Raw genomic sequence first — 14,073 nt, 5'->3', positions numbered from 1 at the left:
GTGTATGCAGGTTGTATGGGGTGAAGTTGATGCAGGTATTAAAACACCATTTGGGCATCAATCCACTGATCATGTATGTATTGCTGCGAAAAAATGTATTTTAATACCGATAAAAACTTGGCAGTTTTTTCCACCAGCGTTCGTGTTGGTGTATTATGCAAACGGGAAAACCGCACAAAACCAAGGACCAGAAACATGGTACTTCTTTTTTGGCCTCGGGTTCCGTTAATGACAAATGCCATTCTGGCGTGGTGAGCCATCTTAATCCTTTCCAACATCGATGACGATTGAATGTTATTGCTTATTGTGAACATTTTCGTTGCATGCTATGTGTGATGGTCGTCCCGTCGTACACGACAGAAGTGTAGAGAAAACAGAGGTGATAAAGTCCAGTCGTGGTAAGTAACCTTTGTAGTAGGAAGTGGATGGCATCCTTGTCTTGTCGACTTGCTGGAGTCATCCCACAAATGGCGTCTTCTTTGACGGGGTTAGCATCTTTGGTCATGTGGACAAGGTGTTTGACCTCGGATCAAACTGGTCTTGGTTCGAGTCTCTACATTTGGCTTGTAAATTATCTGAATTCTTTCTCCTTGTCTTCGCCATAGCTATAACTCATGATAACCAGTGTCTCTTTGAATCTTTTGACAAATTATCTTCATTGTATTTGTATAAAACATAAAGCTATCAAATGAATATGAAAATTATTTAAGTGCTGTGAATTTTGCTGCATTTAGGATTACTCTCTCACAGTTTCGCACGTCGAGCAGTGATATTATGGTATCACAGGGTAGAAAGTTAGGTATTCAAAAATGTGAAAGACTTTGTCCATTTTGTATCATTCCAAATGTAGAAACAGAATACCGTGTTTGTTTAGTTTGTCCGTTTTATGACGATCTAAGAAGAAACTTTCTGCCAAGATATTATTATACATCTCCATCAGAGCATAAATGTAAAGTTTTATTTACCACCAGTAATGCTTTTACAATTAATAATCTTGCCAAGTTTACATTCTTTGCTCTTAAAATGAGGAGCAAGCAGTTGTCCATTATATAAACTATTAATTCTACCACCATAAGTATATGGTCTCAGATACCCTTGTACTGATTAGTATTGATTTTACTACATGCACTTGTGGTGCAACATGTTTGAATGCTTGAATATATATATTGTAAAATTGGCCTGTGGCCTGATTTACTGAAATAAACCACTACTACTACTCATGCCCAAGGGGTAAGGTGACACATAATAAGCCAAGTCTTGCACCTTCTGTCGAGATCCGTGAACATCTTGGGTGGAATGGGTCTTCAGCAACCCATGCTTGCCGTTAAAGGCGACTATGCTTGTCGTTAGAGGTGACTAACGGGATCGGGTGGTCAGGCTCGCTGACTTGGTTGATGCATGTCATCGTATCCCAATTGCGTGGATCGATGATCATGATGTCAATCACTGGATTGTCTGGTCCAGACTCGATAATTTACAGACCGCCGTCATATAGCTGGAATATTGCTGAGTGCGGCGTTAAAAACAAGTAAACAAATGATAGATTCTGAGCATTGAGCAAAGGTTCTGATAATGGAACCCGGTTTATACATTCCGAGTATTGAAGCTGGTGTATAGATTCCGAGTATTGAAACCGGTTTATAGATTCAGAGCATTGAAGCCGGTTTATAGATTCAGAGCATTGAAGCCGGTTTATAGATCAAGAGCATTGAAGCCGGTTTATAGATTCCGAGCATTGAAGCCGGTTTATAGATTACAAGCATTGAAGCCGGTTTATAGATTCCGAACATTGTAGCCAGCTTATAGATTCCGTGGATTGATATACTATTGCAGCACTCCAACAGTTTTACAAAAATCCCCTCGAATCCGATGCAGTGACCGGGTTTTTGTGATGTTACTGTCACTCTGTTGTATTTGTGCCAAGCAGACAACGATGCAGCCGCTGCTGTTGCTGTGCGTCGTTGCTGTGTCGAGCGGACGAAGTGAGGGACAAGGTGAGTCCAAAATCAATGTTTCAATCTCAATACTGTTGGAGTGAGTGAGTGAGTATGTTTTACGCCGCTTTTAGCAATATTCCAGCAATATCACGTCAGGGGACACCAGAAATTGGCTTCACACATAGAACCCATGTCGGGAATCGAACCTGGGTCTTCCGCGTGACGAGCGAACGCTTTAAACTCTGGGCTACCCGACCGCCCCTCAATACTATTAGAGTGAGTGAGTTGGGTTTAACGCCGCTTCTAACAGTATTCCAGTTATATCACGGCGTGTCAGCTTAATGTGGGAGGAAAGCCCGAAGTGATGCAGGTCTCAGACGTTTACCACTTCGGTGAAACCCACGAGCACGGGTATTGTGCTGACAAACCTAGAAACATAATCGGGGCGAACCGGGATTCGAACCCACAATCATAGGTTTCTGGCGTGCCCAAGGGATGCAACTCTGCAAAGCGAATCGCGGCGCCTTAGACGACTGGGCCACCTGTGCCCCCCAATACTATTAGACAATGACACAGGTGAATGTTTGCCCTAAACACCATGGTTACCGAACTACAGGAGCAAAACGAGTTATTTTTTAGAGAAAACTAAGAGCCTAAATTTATTTATTTTTCAAACATCTTACAACAATATATTGTTCATGACATTCATTTTGTTCAACAGTCTGAAGCATAATATTTTTGCAAGCATTTTCTGGAACAATTTGTTTTTTTATACGTTTGTTGTTTGTTCATTTGGTGCTTAACGCCGCACTCAGTAATAGTCCAAACTCAAGACGGCTTTAATAATCGGGTCTGGACCAGACAACCCAGTGATCGATATTGTAAGCAACGTTGACACGCAATCAACCAAGTCTACGAGCCTGGCCACCCGATCTATTAGCTCGCCCGTTACAACCATTTTTTTCGTCTTGAAAAATGTTGATTTTATTAATAATATGTATCAGGAATCACTGTTGAATTACACTTCGCAGTCATTGTTTTACATCAGTAGTAAAGATAAACAGCACTGAAATGGTGAGGCCATTGAAGAAAATCATCACTCGGGGGATAAACATGATGTGTTTTCGGATTTTATTGAGTATACAGCCCATACAAAATACATGGTGATATTATGAAAACACGAATAACATCAATAAAAAATTGCAGTGTTGGGAAGAATGGTTTTAGTCAAGCACATCCTCCCCTGTCACGTGCAGTGGGGGCACGACTGGCCCAGGCGCCGCAATTTGCCGTGCTGTGTTGAGCACGCCACAAACCTATCACCACGTGTTCGAATTCCGATTCGGCTCAAGTGTCTAGTGCTGACCCGTGAAGATCCGGGATAGAATAGGTCTTCAGCAACCCATTCTTGCCGTAAAAGGCGATTATGCTTGTCGTAAGAGGCGACTAACGGGATCGGGTGGTCAGGCTCGCTGATTTGAATGATGCATGTCATTAATCCAAACTGCGTGGATCGATGCTCATGATATCAATCACTGGCCTGTCTGGTCCAGACTCCATTATTTACAGACCGCCGTCATATAGCTGGAATATAGCTGAGTGCGGCGTTAAACAACAAACCAACCAACCAACAAAATCATACCCGTTTCACCAAAGTGGTAAATGCTCTGCATCACTTCGGGGATTCCATCCACATAAAGCTGACACGCCGTGATATTACTGGAATGCTGATCAAAGTGGAGTTAAACCAACTCACTCACTCACTCTATAACATCTAATAAAGGTGAGCTTCTGAAACTGATATTCTGGTTTCTCACATTACCTCTCTCTTCTCTATCCCAAGGTATGGCCCCGCCATCTTTCGTTAATCCCGACCCTACTATTGGCCCAACGCAGGTGTTTTACTCTGGTGAGGGTGCCCAAGTCAACTGCGAAGCGAACGGAAACCCAAGACCCACGTGAGTAGCCCACCGGAGAGAGTTATGTTTATTATAGTGTCCCATGTTTAATACACTTCATACTAAAACACGTACACAAACAATAAAATATAACACTTGATATAAAATCGTATATAGAAAGTCATTCATCAGAATAAGATAAATTAATACATTTTACTTCACAATATTTAATGGTTAGGTAGGAAATTCGTTACAACCCCGCGTGATCTTCAGCCCAATCCAAACGTGGATCCCGGGTCAGTGGGATGCGAATGCAGTGACCGGAGGCAAGCTTCACGACGTCGATTACGCACTGTCTGAGTGGAAACGTGAATGCCACTCATTTCTGACTGTGGTGGCAGTCACGAACTGATGACGTCTTGCTGCGAGCAGGAGAAACATGTTTTCCCGCTGAGTGGGGGAACGCTGTCGACCATCTGCATGTCGCGGGGGAGATGATCCAAACGTCTGGTATCGATTCCATGCCCTGCTGATCACACTTTGGCCAAAGACGTTTGCAACGTGACCTTGTGTTGACCTTGTTTCAAGCATGCCTATGCATCTGCCTATGACCTTCATCACGTCGGGCTTTCCTCCCACAATAAGCTTACACGCAGTGATATAACTGGAATACTGTTCAAAGTATCCCAACTCACTCACGTTTCATTGCTTTCTAGGGTAAGGTTAAGCCAAATGAGAACTACACTTAACATTGCTTTCTAGGGTAAAGTTGAGGCAGATGAGAACTACACTTGACATTGCTTTCTAGGGTAAATTTGAGCAAGATGAGAACTACACTTAACACTGCTTTCTAGGGTAAAGTTGAGGCAGATGAGAACTACACTTAACATTGCTTTCTAGGGTAAAGTTGAGGCAGATGAGAACTACACTTAACATTGCTTTCTAGGGTAAAGTTGGGCCAGATGAGAACTACGCTTAACATTGCTTTCTAGGGTAAAGTTAAGCCAGATGAGAACTACACTTAACATTGCATTCTAGGGTAAAGTTGAGCCAGCTGAGAACTACACTTAACATTGCTTTCTAGGGTAAAGTTGAGCCAGATGAGAACTACACTTAACATTGCTTTCTAGGGTAAAGTTAAGCCAGATGAGAACTACACTTAACATTGCTTTCTAGGGTAAAGTTAAACCAGATGAGAACTACATTTAACATTGCTTTCTAGGGTAAAGTTAAGCCAGATGAGAACTACACTTAACATTGCTTTCTAGGGTAAAGTTAAGCCAGATGAGAACTACATTTAACATTGCTTTCTAGGGTAAAGTTAAGCCAGATGAGAACTACACTTAACATTGCTTTCTAGGGTAAAGTTGAGTCAGATGAGAACTACACTTAACATTGCTTTCTAGGGTAAAGTTGAGCCAAATGAGAACTACACTTAACATTGCTTTCTAGGGTAAAGTTAAGCCAGATGAGAACTACACTTAACATTGCTTTCTATGGTAAAGTTGAGCCAGATGAGAACTACACTTAACATTGCTTTCTAGGGTAAAGTTGAGTCAGATGAGAACTACACTTAACATTGCTTTCTAGGGTACAATTGAGCCAGATGAACACTTCACTTAACATTGCTTTCTAGGGTAAAGTTGAGCCACATGAGAACTACACTTAACATTGCTTTCTAGGGTAAAGTTGGGCCAGATGAGAACTACGCTTAACATTGCTTTCTAGGGTAAAGTTGAGCCAGCTGAGAACTACACTTAACATTGCTTTCTAGGGTAAAGTTGAGCCAGCTGAGAACTACACTTAACATTGCTTTCTAGGGTAAAGTTAAGCCAGATGAGAACTACACTTAACATTGCTTTCTAGGGTAAAGTTAAGCCAGATGAGAACTACACTTAACATTGCTTTCTAGGGTAAAGTTAAGCCAGATGAGAACTACATTTAACATTGCTTTCTAGGGTAAAGTTAAGCCAGATGAGAACTACACTTAACATTGCTTTCTAGGGTAAAGTTAAGCCAGATGAGAACTACACTTAACATTGCTTTCTAGGGTAAAGTTGAGCCAAATGAGAACTACACTTAACATTGCTTTCTAGGGTAAAGTTAAGCCAGATGAGAACTACACTTAACATTGCTTTCTATGGTAAAGTTGAGCCAGATGAGAACTACACTTAACATTGCTTTCTAGGGTAAAGTTGAGCCAGATGAGAACTACACTTAACATTGCTTTCTAGGGTACAGTTGAGCCAGATGAACACTTCACTTAACACTGCTTTCTAGGGTAAAGTTGAGCCAGATGAGAACTACACTTAACATTGCTTTCTAGGGTACAGTTGAGCCAGATGAACACTTCACTTAACATTGCTTTCTAGGGTAAAGTTGAGCCACATGAGAACTACACTTAACATTGCTTTCTAGGGTTAAGTTGAGCCACATGAGAACTACACTTAACATTGCTTTCTAGGGTAAAGTTGAGCCAGATGAGAACTACACTTAACATTGCTTTCTAGGGTACAGTTGAGCCAGATGAACACTTCACTTAACATTGCTTTCTAGGGTAAAGTTGAGCCAGATGAGAACTACACTTAACATTGCTTTCTAGGGTAAAGTTAAGCCAGATGAGAACTTCTTTTAACATTGCTTTCTAGGGTAAAGTTAAGCCAGATGAGAACTACACTTAACATTGCTTTCTAGGGTAAATTTGAGCCAGCTGAGAACTACACTTAACATTGCTTTCTAGGGTAAAGTTGAGCCAGATGAGAACTACACTTGACATTGCTTTCTAGGGTAAAGTTGAGCCAGATGAGAACTACGCTTAACATTGCTTTCTAGGGTAAATTTGAGCCAGATGAGAACTACACTTAACATTGCTTTCTAGGGTAAAGTTGAGCCAGAGGAGAACTACACTCACCATGACCACGTCCAGCCAGGGAGTTTTCCAGAACGTGACTGAGGGCACTTATCAGTGCGTGGCTGAGAACCAGTATGGCACAGCTAGAAGTGACAACATCCATGTCAGGCATGTTTGTGAGTATCACGAAGTGAGTGAATGGTGCAGTTATACTCTTCAAAAAAGAAACACAAAGCCAGATTTGTGTGAGGTAGGAAAATGCGTTTATACGAGGGACCGTACAAGGTATTGAGCCAAAATGTTGTGGAGTGAACACTTGGTGACTATACTCATCCAAGGTGAAGGTCAACTGCCATCAATAACGCGTAGGTCCCCCGTTGGAATCGATAGCGGCCTGACATCTCCTGCCCATGGAAGAGAGGAGTATGCGAATCAAAACCTGGGGAATGGTTTCCCACTCGGCCTGCAACGCAAATCAACCCACGTATGCTCTATCGTGTTCAATTCTTGGATCTGAGGGGCCAGGGGAGAACATAAACGTTGTTGTGTAGACAGGCTCTTGTGATCCGTGTTGTATGGGGTCGAGCGTTGTCCTGCTGGCGTACACCGTTGCCGTTGGCTGCAATTGGGAGGACGTGTGGTAGGAGAATTTCGTTGATGTCTCGCTGAGCCGTAAGAATGTCCTGGATATGGACCAATCTTGTCCTGCCATGATGAGAGATAGCCGCCCACATTATAACGCTACCCTCACCAAACCTGTCCACTTCCTGTATGCAGTTTCCGGCGTAACGTTCTCCCCGACGTCTGTAGACCCGTGCCCTTCCATCCCCTCGATTCTGAACCAGACATTTCTCCATCGCAGTTAAGGCGTACTCATTTGTTGACGACATCAATGCAGTCGTTATTGACGATGTTGTCGACTCAGTATGACGCGTCGAAAAGGACGTCTTGCTCGAAGACCTGCTGCTCTTAAACGGTTTCGTACTGTCTGGTCTGAGTCCGGGTATTTGGGATGCGGTTGAGGTAGCTGTGGTCGTCCTTTCACGTAGGTGGCGAAGTCGGATGTAGCGATCATTGGCGGGAGTCGTTACTCTTGGTCGTCCAGACCTTGGCCGATCACGTGTTGACACATGCTGTTGAAACCGAACCCATAGCCTTGTGCTTGTGCTGGGCGCTCCATTGAAAACCCTGGCTACAGCTGATCGGGAGGACTTTCTACATCACTAGGAGGAAGCCTTTTACAGTGGGATCTGGGCACTCAAGCATCGTTGGCTGCGGAAGTGCGTAGGCCTCGGGGAGGATTATGTTGAAAAAGTAGTTAGCAACCAACTCTATCAACTCAATCAACTCTATCAATTCAGCTCCGTGGTCTTGTGGTAGAGCGTCCGCCCGGAGAGCGGAAGGTCCAGGGTTCGATCCCGGGCCGCGTCATACAAAAAGACGTTAAAAGATTGTATTTGTTGTTACCCTGTCTGGCGCTCGGCATTAAGGGGCTAAAACAAGGACTGGTCGGCTCGGAGTCAGTATACTGTGTCTGAGTGGGGTATTCATGTTAAACTGCGGCATGGTATCTCAGTGAGCTAGCACTATAAATCGGCATCAGTCCGGACTAGTACAAGCAGCCACACACACACATACACGTGCATGCACGTCGCTATATAAGTGCAATAATCTTTGACGCGACGTTAAACCCAATTTCACCTCACCTCACCTATCAATTCAGTAGTTAGACTGAGAACCTTTCAGCCACCCCTCGCATTCAGTCAGTGACCTTCAAATATAGGTCAAGTTCAGCACGAAAGAACAGGCAGTCGTGATGATCACACGGCGTTTGTTGATACAAAAACGTAATGTTATTGTTCATATTCCAGTTGTTTCGTGCCGATTCTTATTTTCTCATACATTTTGTTTGAAACAGTGTTATATTGTAGGTCGGTACGAGTGACCCAGTCATCTAGGGCGCCATCATTTGCAGTGTCGAAAAACATATTGAAGTAAATTCTTAAAAAATATATACTTCAACAATGACAACTTCACAAGCTTCGTATCTAATCATTAAGGGGGCACGGGTGGCCCAGTCCTCTATGGAGCCGCAATTCGCTGTGCAGAGTTGCGTCCTTGGGCACGCCAGAAACCTATGATTAGGGGTTCGAATCCCAGTTCGCCCTGATTATGTTTCTAGGTTTGTCAGCACCATACCCGTGCTCGTGGGTTTCACCAAAGTGGTAAGCGCCTGAGACCTGCCTCCATTCACTTACTAATCATTAACACAAGATCATTCCGACAACAATACGAAATCTGTGACTTCATTCAGTGCAATAATACAACACAAGCCCCACCCATTCTATTATCAGCAAATCTGGAAACAGTATTCCGTTAATGGGCGTGGCCTAATTCTTTTCGGTTCATTTCTGATTAGTTTGTACGTATGAAATCAACCAATTAACGATCACGATATTATGGCATCCCGCGGTCTGGTTATTTCAATCGCTAAAACAATAATTTGACGTACAATAATCAAATAACTATAAAACTTTTAATTTCAGCACTGGTTGCCAGAAAAGCGGTAACCTCAATTATCTTGATTGTTATATTATCAAACGCACTTACTGTTTGACTTCCACTTCCTAGCCATGCGGGGCGGTCGGATAGCCTTGTAGTTAAAGCGTTCGCTCGTCACGCCGAAGACCCGGGTACATTGTGTGAAGCCCATTTCTGGTGTCCCCCGCCGTGATATTGCTGGAATATTGCTAAAAGCGGCGTAAAACCACACTCACTCCTAGCCATGCGTAAGAATACAAAACAAATGTTGCGTGATGATTATCAGGCATCCCTGGGCGCCAGTCCTTGGAAGCAAGATGTCACGTGTGCACTGGACACCACACGACCCTGCAGTGCTGGCCGGTCAGGGAAGGGGCGATGCCCCACTACTCGTGGACGTTCCGGTCAAAAGAAGTCCCTGTCGACGAGCGGCATTACATTGACGTGAAAGGTTTGTGCCAGCAACTAATACTTCCCTTCCTCCTTCATGACTGAAACATGCAAAATACAGTGAACTACGTTTATAACGAACACGCTTATAACGAACTGATCAATAAAACGAACTCATCTTTAGTCGCGGCCATTTGTTGTATATATGCTGCATATATGCTTATTACGAACTACGGTTATGACGAACTAAAATTAGAGTTCGTGATAACCGTAGTTTGCTGTACTCACATGGTCAAGCCTAGGCGGTTGCCTGGTAGCCTAATGGTTACAGCATTTGCTCGAGACACCGAAGACCAGATTTCCATAAGGGTACACTGTGTGAAGCCCATTCTGGTGCCAAACCCCCTAACACACACATACACATACACATACACATACACATACACATACACATACACAAACACATACACATACACATACACATACACATACACATACACATACACATACACATACACAAACACATACACATACACATACACATACACATACACATACACATACACAAACACATACACATACACATACACATACACATACACAAACACATACACAAACACATACACATACACATACACATACACAAACACATACACATACACATACACATACACATACACAAACACATACACATACGCATACGCATACGCATACGCATACGCATACGCATACGCATACACATACACATACACAAACACATACACATACACATACACATACACAAACACATACGCATACGCATACGCATACGCATACGCATACACATACACATACACAAACACATACACATACACATACACATACACATACACATACACGCACACGCACACGCACACACGCACACGCACACATACACATACACATACACATACGCATACGCATACGCATACGCATACACATACACATACGCATACGCATACGCATACGCATACACATACACATACACATACACATACGCATACGCATACGCATACACATACACACACACATACACATACACATACACATACACACACACAAACACGCACACGCACACCCTCGCCCCCAAAATATCAAACGCTCGGTCCCAAATGTTTGTCCATTGCTTTAATGTTTGTTTGTTTGTTAATTGTGTAACGCCGCACTCTATATGATGGCGGTCAGTGCTTTAATGACAACAGTTAAGCAGTGTGAATATTTAAAAACAGAATTATATATTTTTTCGAGGGGACATTATATCAGATTTATATTATTTACCGAGTATCCGCTCGGAGTACGGAAGGTCCGGGTTCGATCCACGGCCGCATCATGCCAAAATACGTCGAAAGATGGTTCTTGTTGTTACCCTGTCTTGCCCTCGGCGTTAAGAGGTTAACACAAGGACTGGTCGGCTCGGAGTCAGTTTACTGTGTCTGAATGGGATATTTATTTTAAACTGCGGCATGGTATCTCAGTGTCCTAGCAGGTGTCCTCAGTGTCCTCAGGTCATTTGTTGCTTCTCTTTCTAAGACTGGCATACTCTCTTAGGTTTCTGATCGTAGGTTTCAATCAAACATTTGATTTTATTACGAGTCTTTGTTGGTCGTCCTTCTTGTGTCACTTTTCGTTCTTCCCACCTTAAACTTACTGACTGATATTACCGAAACAAAGCGCCGTGATCTCACTCACTCAATCACTCACTCACTCATTCACTCACTCACTCACTCACTCACTCACTCACTCACTCACTCACTCACTCACTCACTCACTCACTCACTCACTTTGACTCACTCACTCACTTTGACTCACTCACTCACTCACTCACTCTCATAAAGGTCCTTGATCAGGGGGATTAACACAACGTGAACTGTGTCCGGTTCTTCGAGTGTGATATTTTTCATTTCTGTTTTTTCAGGAAAACTCCATATAGTGAATGTCAACGACAATGACACTGGCTTTTACACTTGCGAAACAAAGTATACTGGAGGTCAGGTCACACCTTTTACAAGCAATACAACACTGTCGATTCGCCAATATTGCAACATCGGTTATTTGCAAACAACTCTTGGATATCTTCTTGCTGAGACTGAAAAGTGCCCTGGTTCCCGTCCGCAGACATCACCTCTGGTTCCTGGGACTGATCAATGGCCAAATCCTGACCACACCACAACGACGAGGCGTCCATCTACAAAAACCTACAACCATCTGACTACATCAATAGGTTTGTTTTGTTTGTTCTTGTTTTCCGCCGCACTCTGCAATATTCCAGCTATATGACGGTGGTCTGTAACTAATCGAGTCTGGACCGCACAATCCAGTGATTGGCATCATGAGCATCGATCAACGCAATTTGGATACGATGACATGCATCAACTAAATCAGCGAATCTGACTACCCGATGCCGTTAATCGCCTCTTACGACAAGCATAGTCGCCTTTTAGGGCAAACATGGGTTGCTGAAGACCTATTCTACCCCGGATCTTCACGGGTCAAATTTGGGATGGAAAACGTTTATTCTGTATTTGAGTTTCGTAAGTTGAGTGGCGAGTCGATTATAACTCATCCTTTTTCGGGAAGGATTTGCAGTATTTAGAATTTGGTCCCTGTGGACTTCCGTACTCTAACCTCAACGTTAAATCTTCTTCACGTTAAGGAGTGTTTTCGTTATCAATTTTGATTTTCTTTCACATTTGTGAAATGTTTGGTCCGCGGGTTGGGAAAGCATGTAGTTAAGAATAAAACATGGAATTAATTTCTATGTTTATGGTGGGCGTGGCACGGAACAGAGACTTGGAAAAGACAGACATTAGAAAACATCTTATACCATTACAGGTACAACTAAAATGTCACCAGATTTACCGCACTAGGATTTTTAAATAACAATGACTACAGCACTAGGATATGTCGAGAACAGGATTAGCACCACCACGCTGTCTGAAGCATATCAATTACAACACTCAAATGCACACTATGAGAATGGTAACAACACGAACATGACACAAAACCTGGATTTCAGCACTGAACTATTCCGTTTTTATCCTGATCCCATTCAATGCATCCAATTTGTAGATTGTTGTAAATGTCTTTTCAGACCCCCGGGCAACCCTGTTTCCTCCGGACTTTTGGACATCCCCGTGGCCCTATCAACAACAATCTTCTTCAGACTTAAAGGCAGCCTTGTGGACCTATCAGAAACAACCCCTGTACGGAGACCCTCTGACCCTTGAATGTCTTTGTCAAGGACCGTGAGTATTGTTAGGTTTAATATTAACGTCACATACAGCAATCTCCTATCTATATGGCAGCAGGCTAGAAATAGAACATACCTTAATCGTCACGTCAAGCACTACAGAATGTTGTACATGTACTTTGCTCTTTAGGTCAATCAGTACAAATTGTTATACATATACTTTGCTCGTTACTTCAAACACTACAGAATGTTATACATATACTTTGCTCTTCAGTTCAAACACTTCAGAATGTTATACATATACCTTGCTCTTCAGTTCAATCACTACAGAATGTTATACATATACTTTGCTCGTCAGTTCAATCACTACAGAATGTTATACATATACTTTGCTCGTCAGTTCAATCACTACAGAATGTTATACATATACTTTGCTCGTCAGTTCATCACTACAGAATGTCATAGATTTACTTTCCTTGTCAGTTCAATCAGTACAGAATGTTATACATATACTTTGCTCGTTACTTCAATCAGTACAGAATGTTAAAGATATACTTTGCTTGTCAGTTCAATCAGTACAGAATGGTATACATATACTTTGCTCGTCAGTTCAATCAGTACAGAATGTAATAGATATACTTTGCTTGTCACTTCAATCAGTACAGAATGTTATACATATACTTTGCTTGTCACTTCAATCAGTACAGAATGTAATAGATATACTTTGCTTGTCACTTCAATCAGTACAGAATGTTATACATATACTTTGCTTGTCACTTCAATCAGTACAGAATGTTATACATATACTTTGCTCGTCAGGTCAATCAGTACAGAATGTTATACATATACTTTGCTCGTTAGTTCAATCACTACAGAATGTCATAGATTTACTTTGCTTGTCAGTTCAATCAGTACAGAATGTTATACATATACTTTGCTCGTTACTTCAATCAGTACAGAATGTTATACATATACTTTGCTCGTCACTTCAATCACTACAGAATGTTATACATATACTTTGCTCGTCAGGTCAATCAGTACAGAATGTAATAGATATACTTTGCTTGTCACTTCAATCAGTACAGAATGTTATACATATACTTTGCTCGTCACTTCAATCAGTACAGAATGTTATACATATACTTTGCTCGTCTGTTCAATCAGTACAGAATGTAATAGATATACTTTGCTTGTCACTTCAATCAGTACAGAATCTTATACATATACTTTGCTCGTCAGGTCTATCAG

The 14,073-nt window shown here is 42.2% G+C and overlaps 1 protein-coding gene across 1 annotated transcript in view; it reads left to right on the top strand.

Annotated features, from left to right (window-relative positions):
* The first annotated feature begins 286 nt into the window (after positions 1-286).
* LOC124115441 (fibroblast growth factor receptor homolog 1-like) overlaps positions 287-14,073 on the top strand; it is a 40,953-nt gene continuing 27,166 nt past the window's right edge. The window contains exons 1-7 of the mRNA XM_046476446.2: positions 287-398; positions 1,928-1,994; positions 3,781-3,895; positions 6,714-6,862; positions 9,514-9,678; positions 11,551-11,856; positions 12,727-12,880. Coding sequence (XP_046332402.2) covers positions 1,934-1,994; positions 3,781-3,895; positions 6,714-6,862; positions 9,514-9,678; positions 11,551-11,856; positions 12,727-12,880 — 950 coding nt within the window. The 5' untranslated portion in view covers positions 287-398; positions 1,928-1,933. The remainder of the gene's footprint in view (positions 399-1,927; positions 1,995-3,780; positions 3,896-6,713; positions 6,863-9,513; positions 9,679-11,550; positions 11,857-12,726; positions 12,881-14,073) is intronic.

This window comes from Haliotis rufescens, unplaced genomic scaffold, assembly GCF_023055435.1.
Source record: "Haliotis rufescens isolate VD_foot unplaced genomic scaffold, xgHalRufe1.0.p SCAF_120, whole genome shotgun sequence".
Taxonomy (NCBI): Eukaryota; Metazoa; Mollusca; class Gastropoda; order Lepetellida; family Haliotidae; genus Haliotis; species Haliotis rufescens.
Note: the sequence above shows the minus strand (reverse complement) of the source record. Positions and strands in the feature narration are given on the sequence as shown.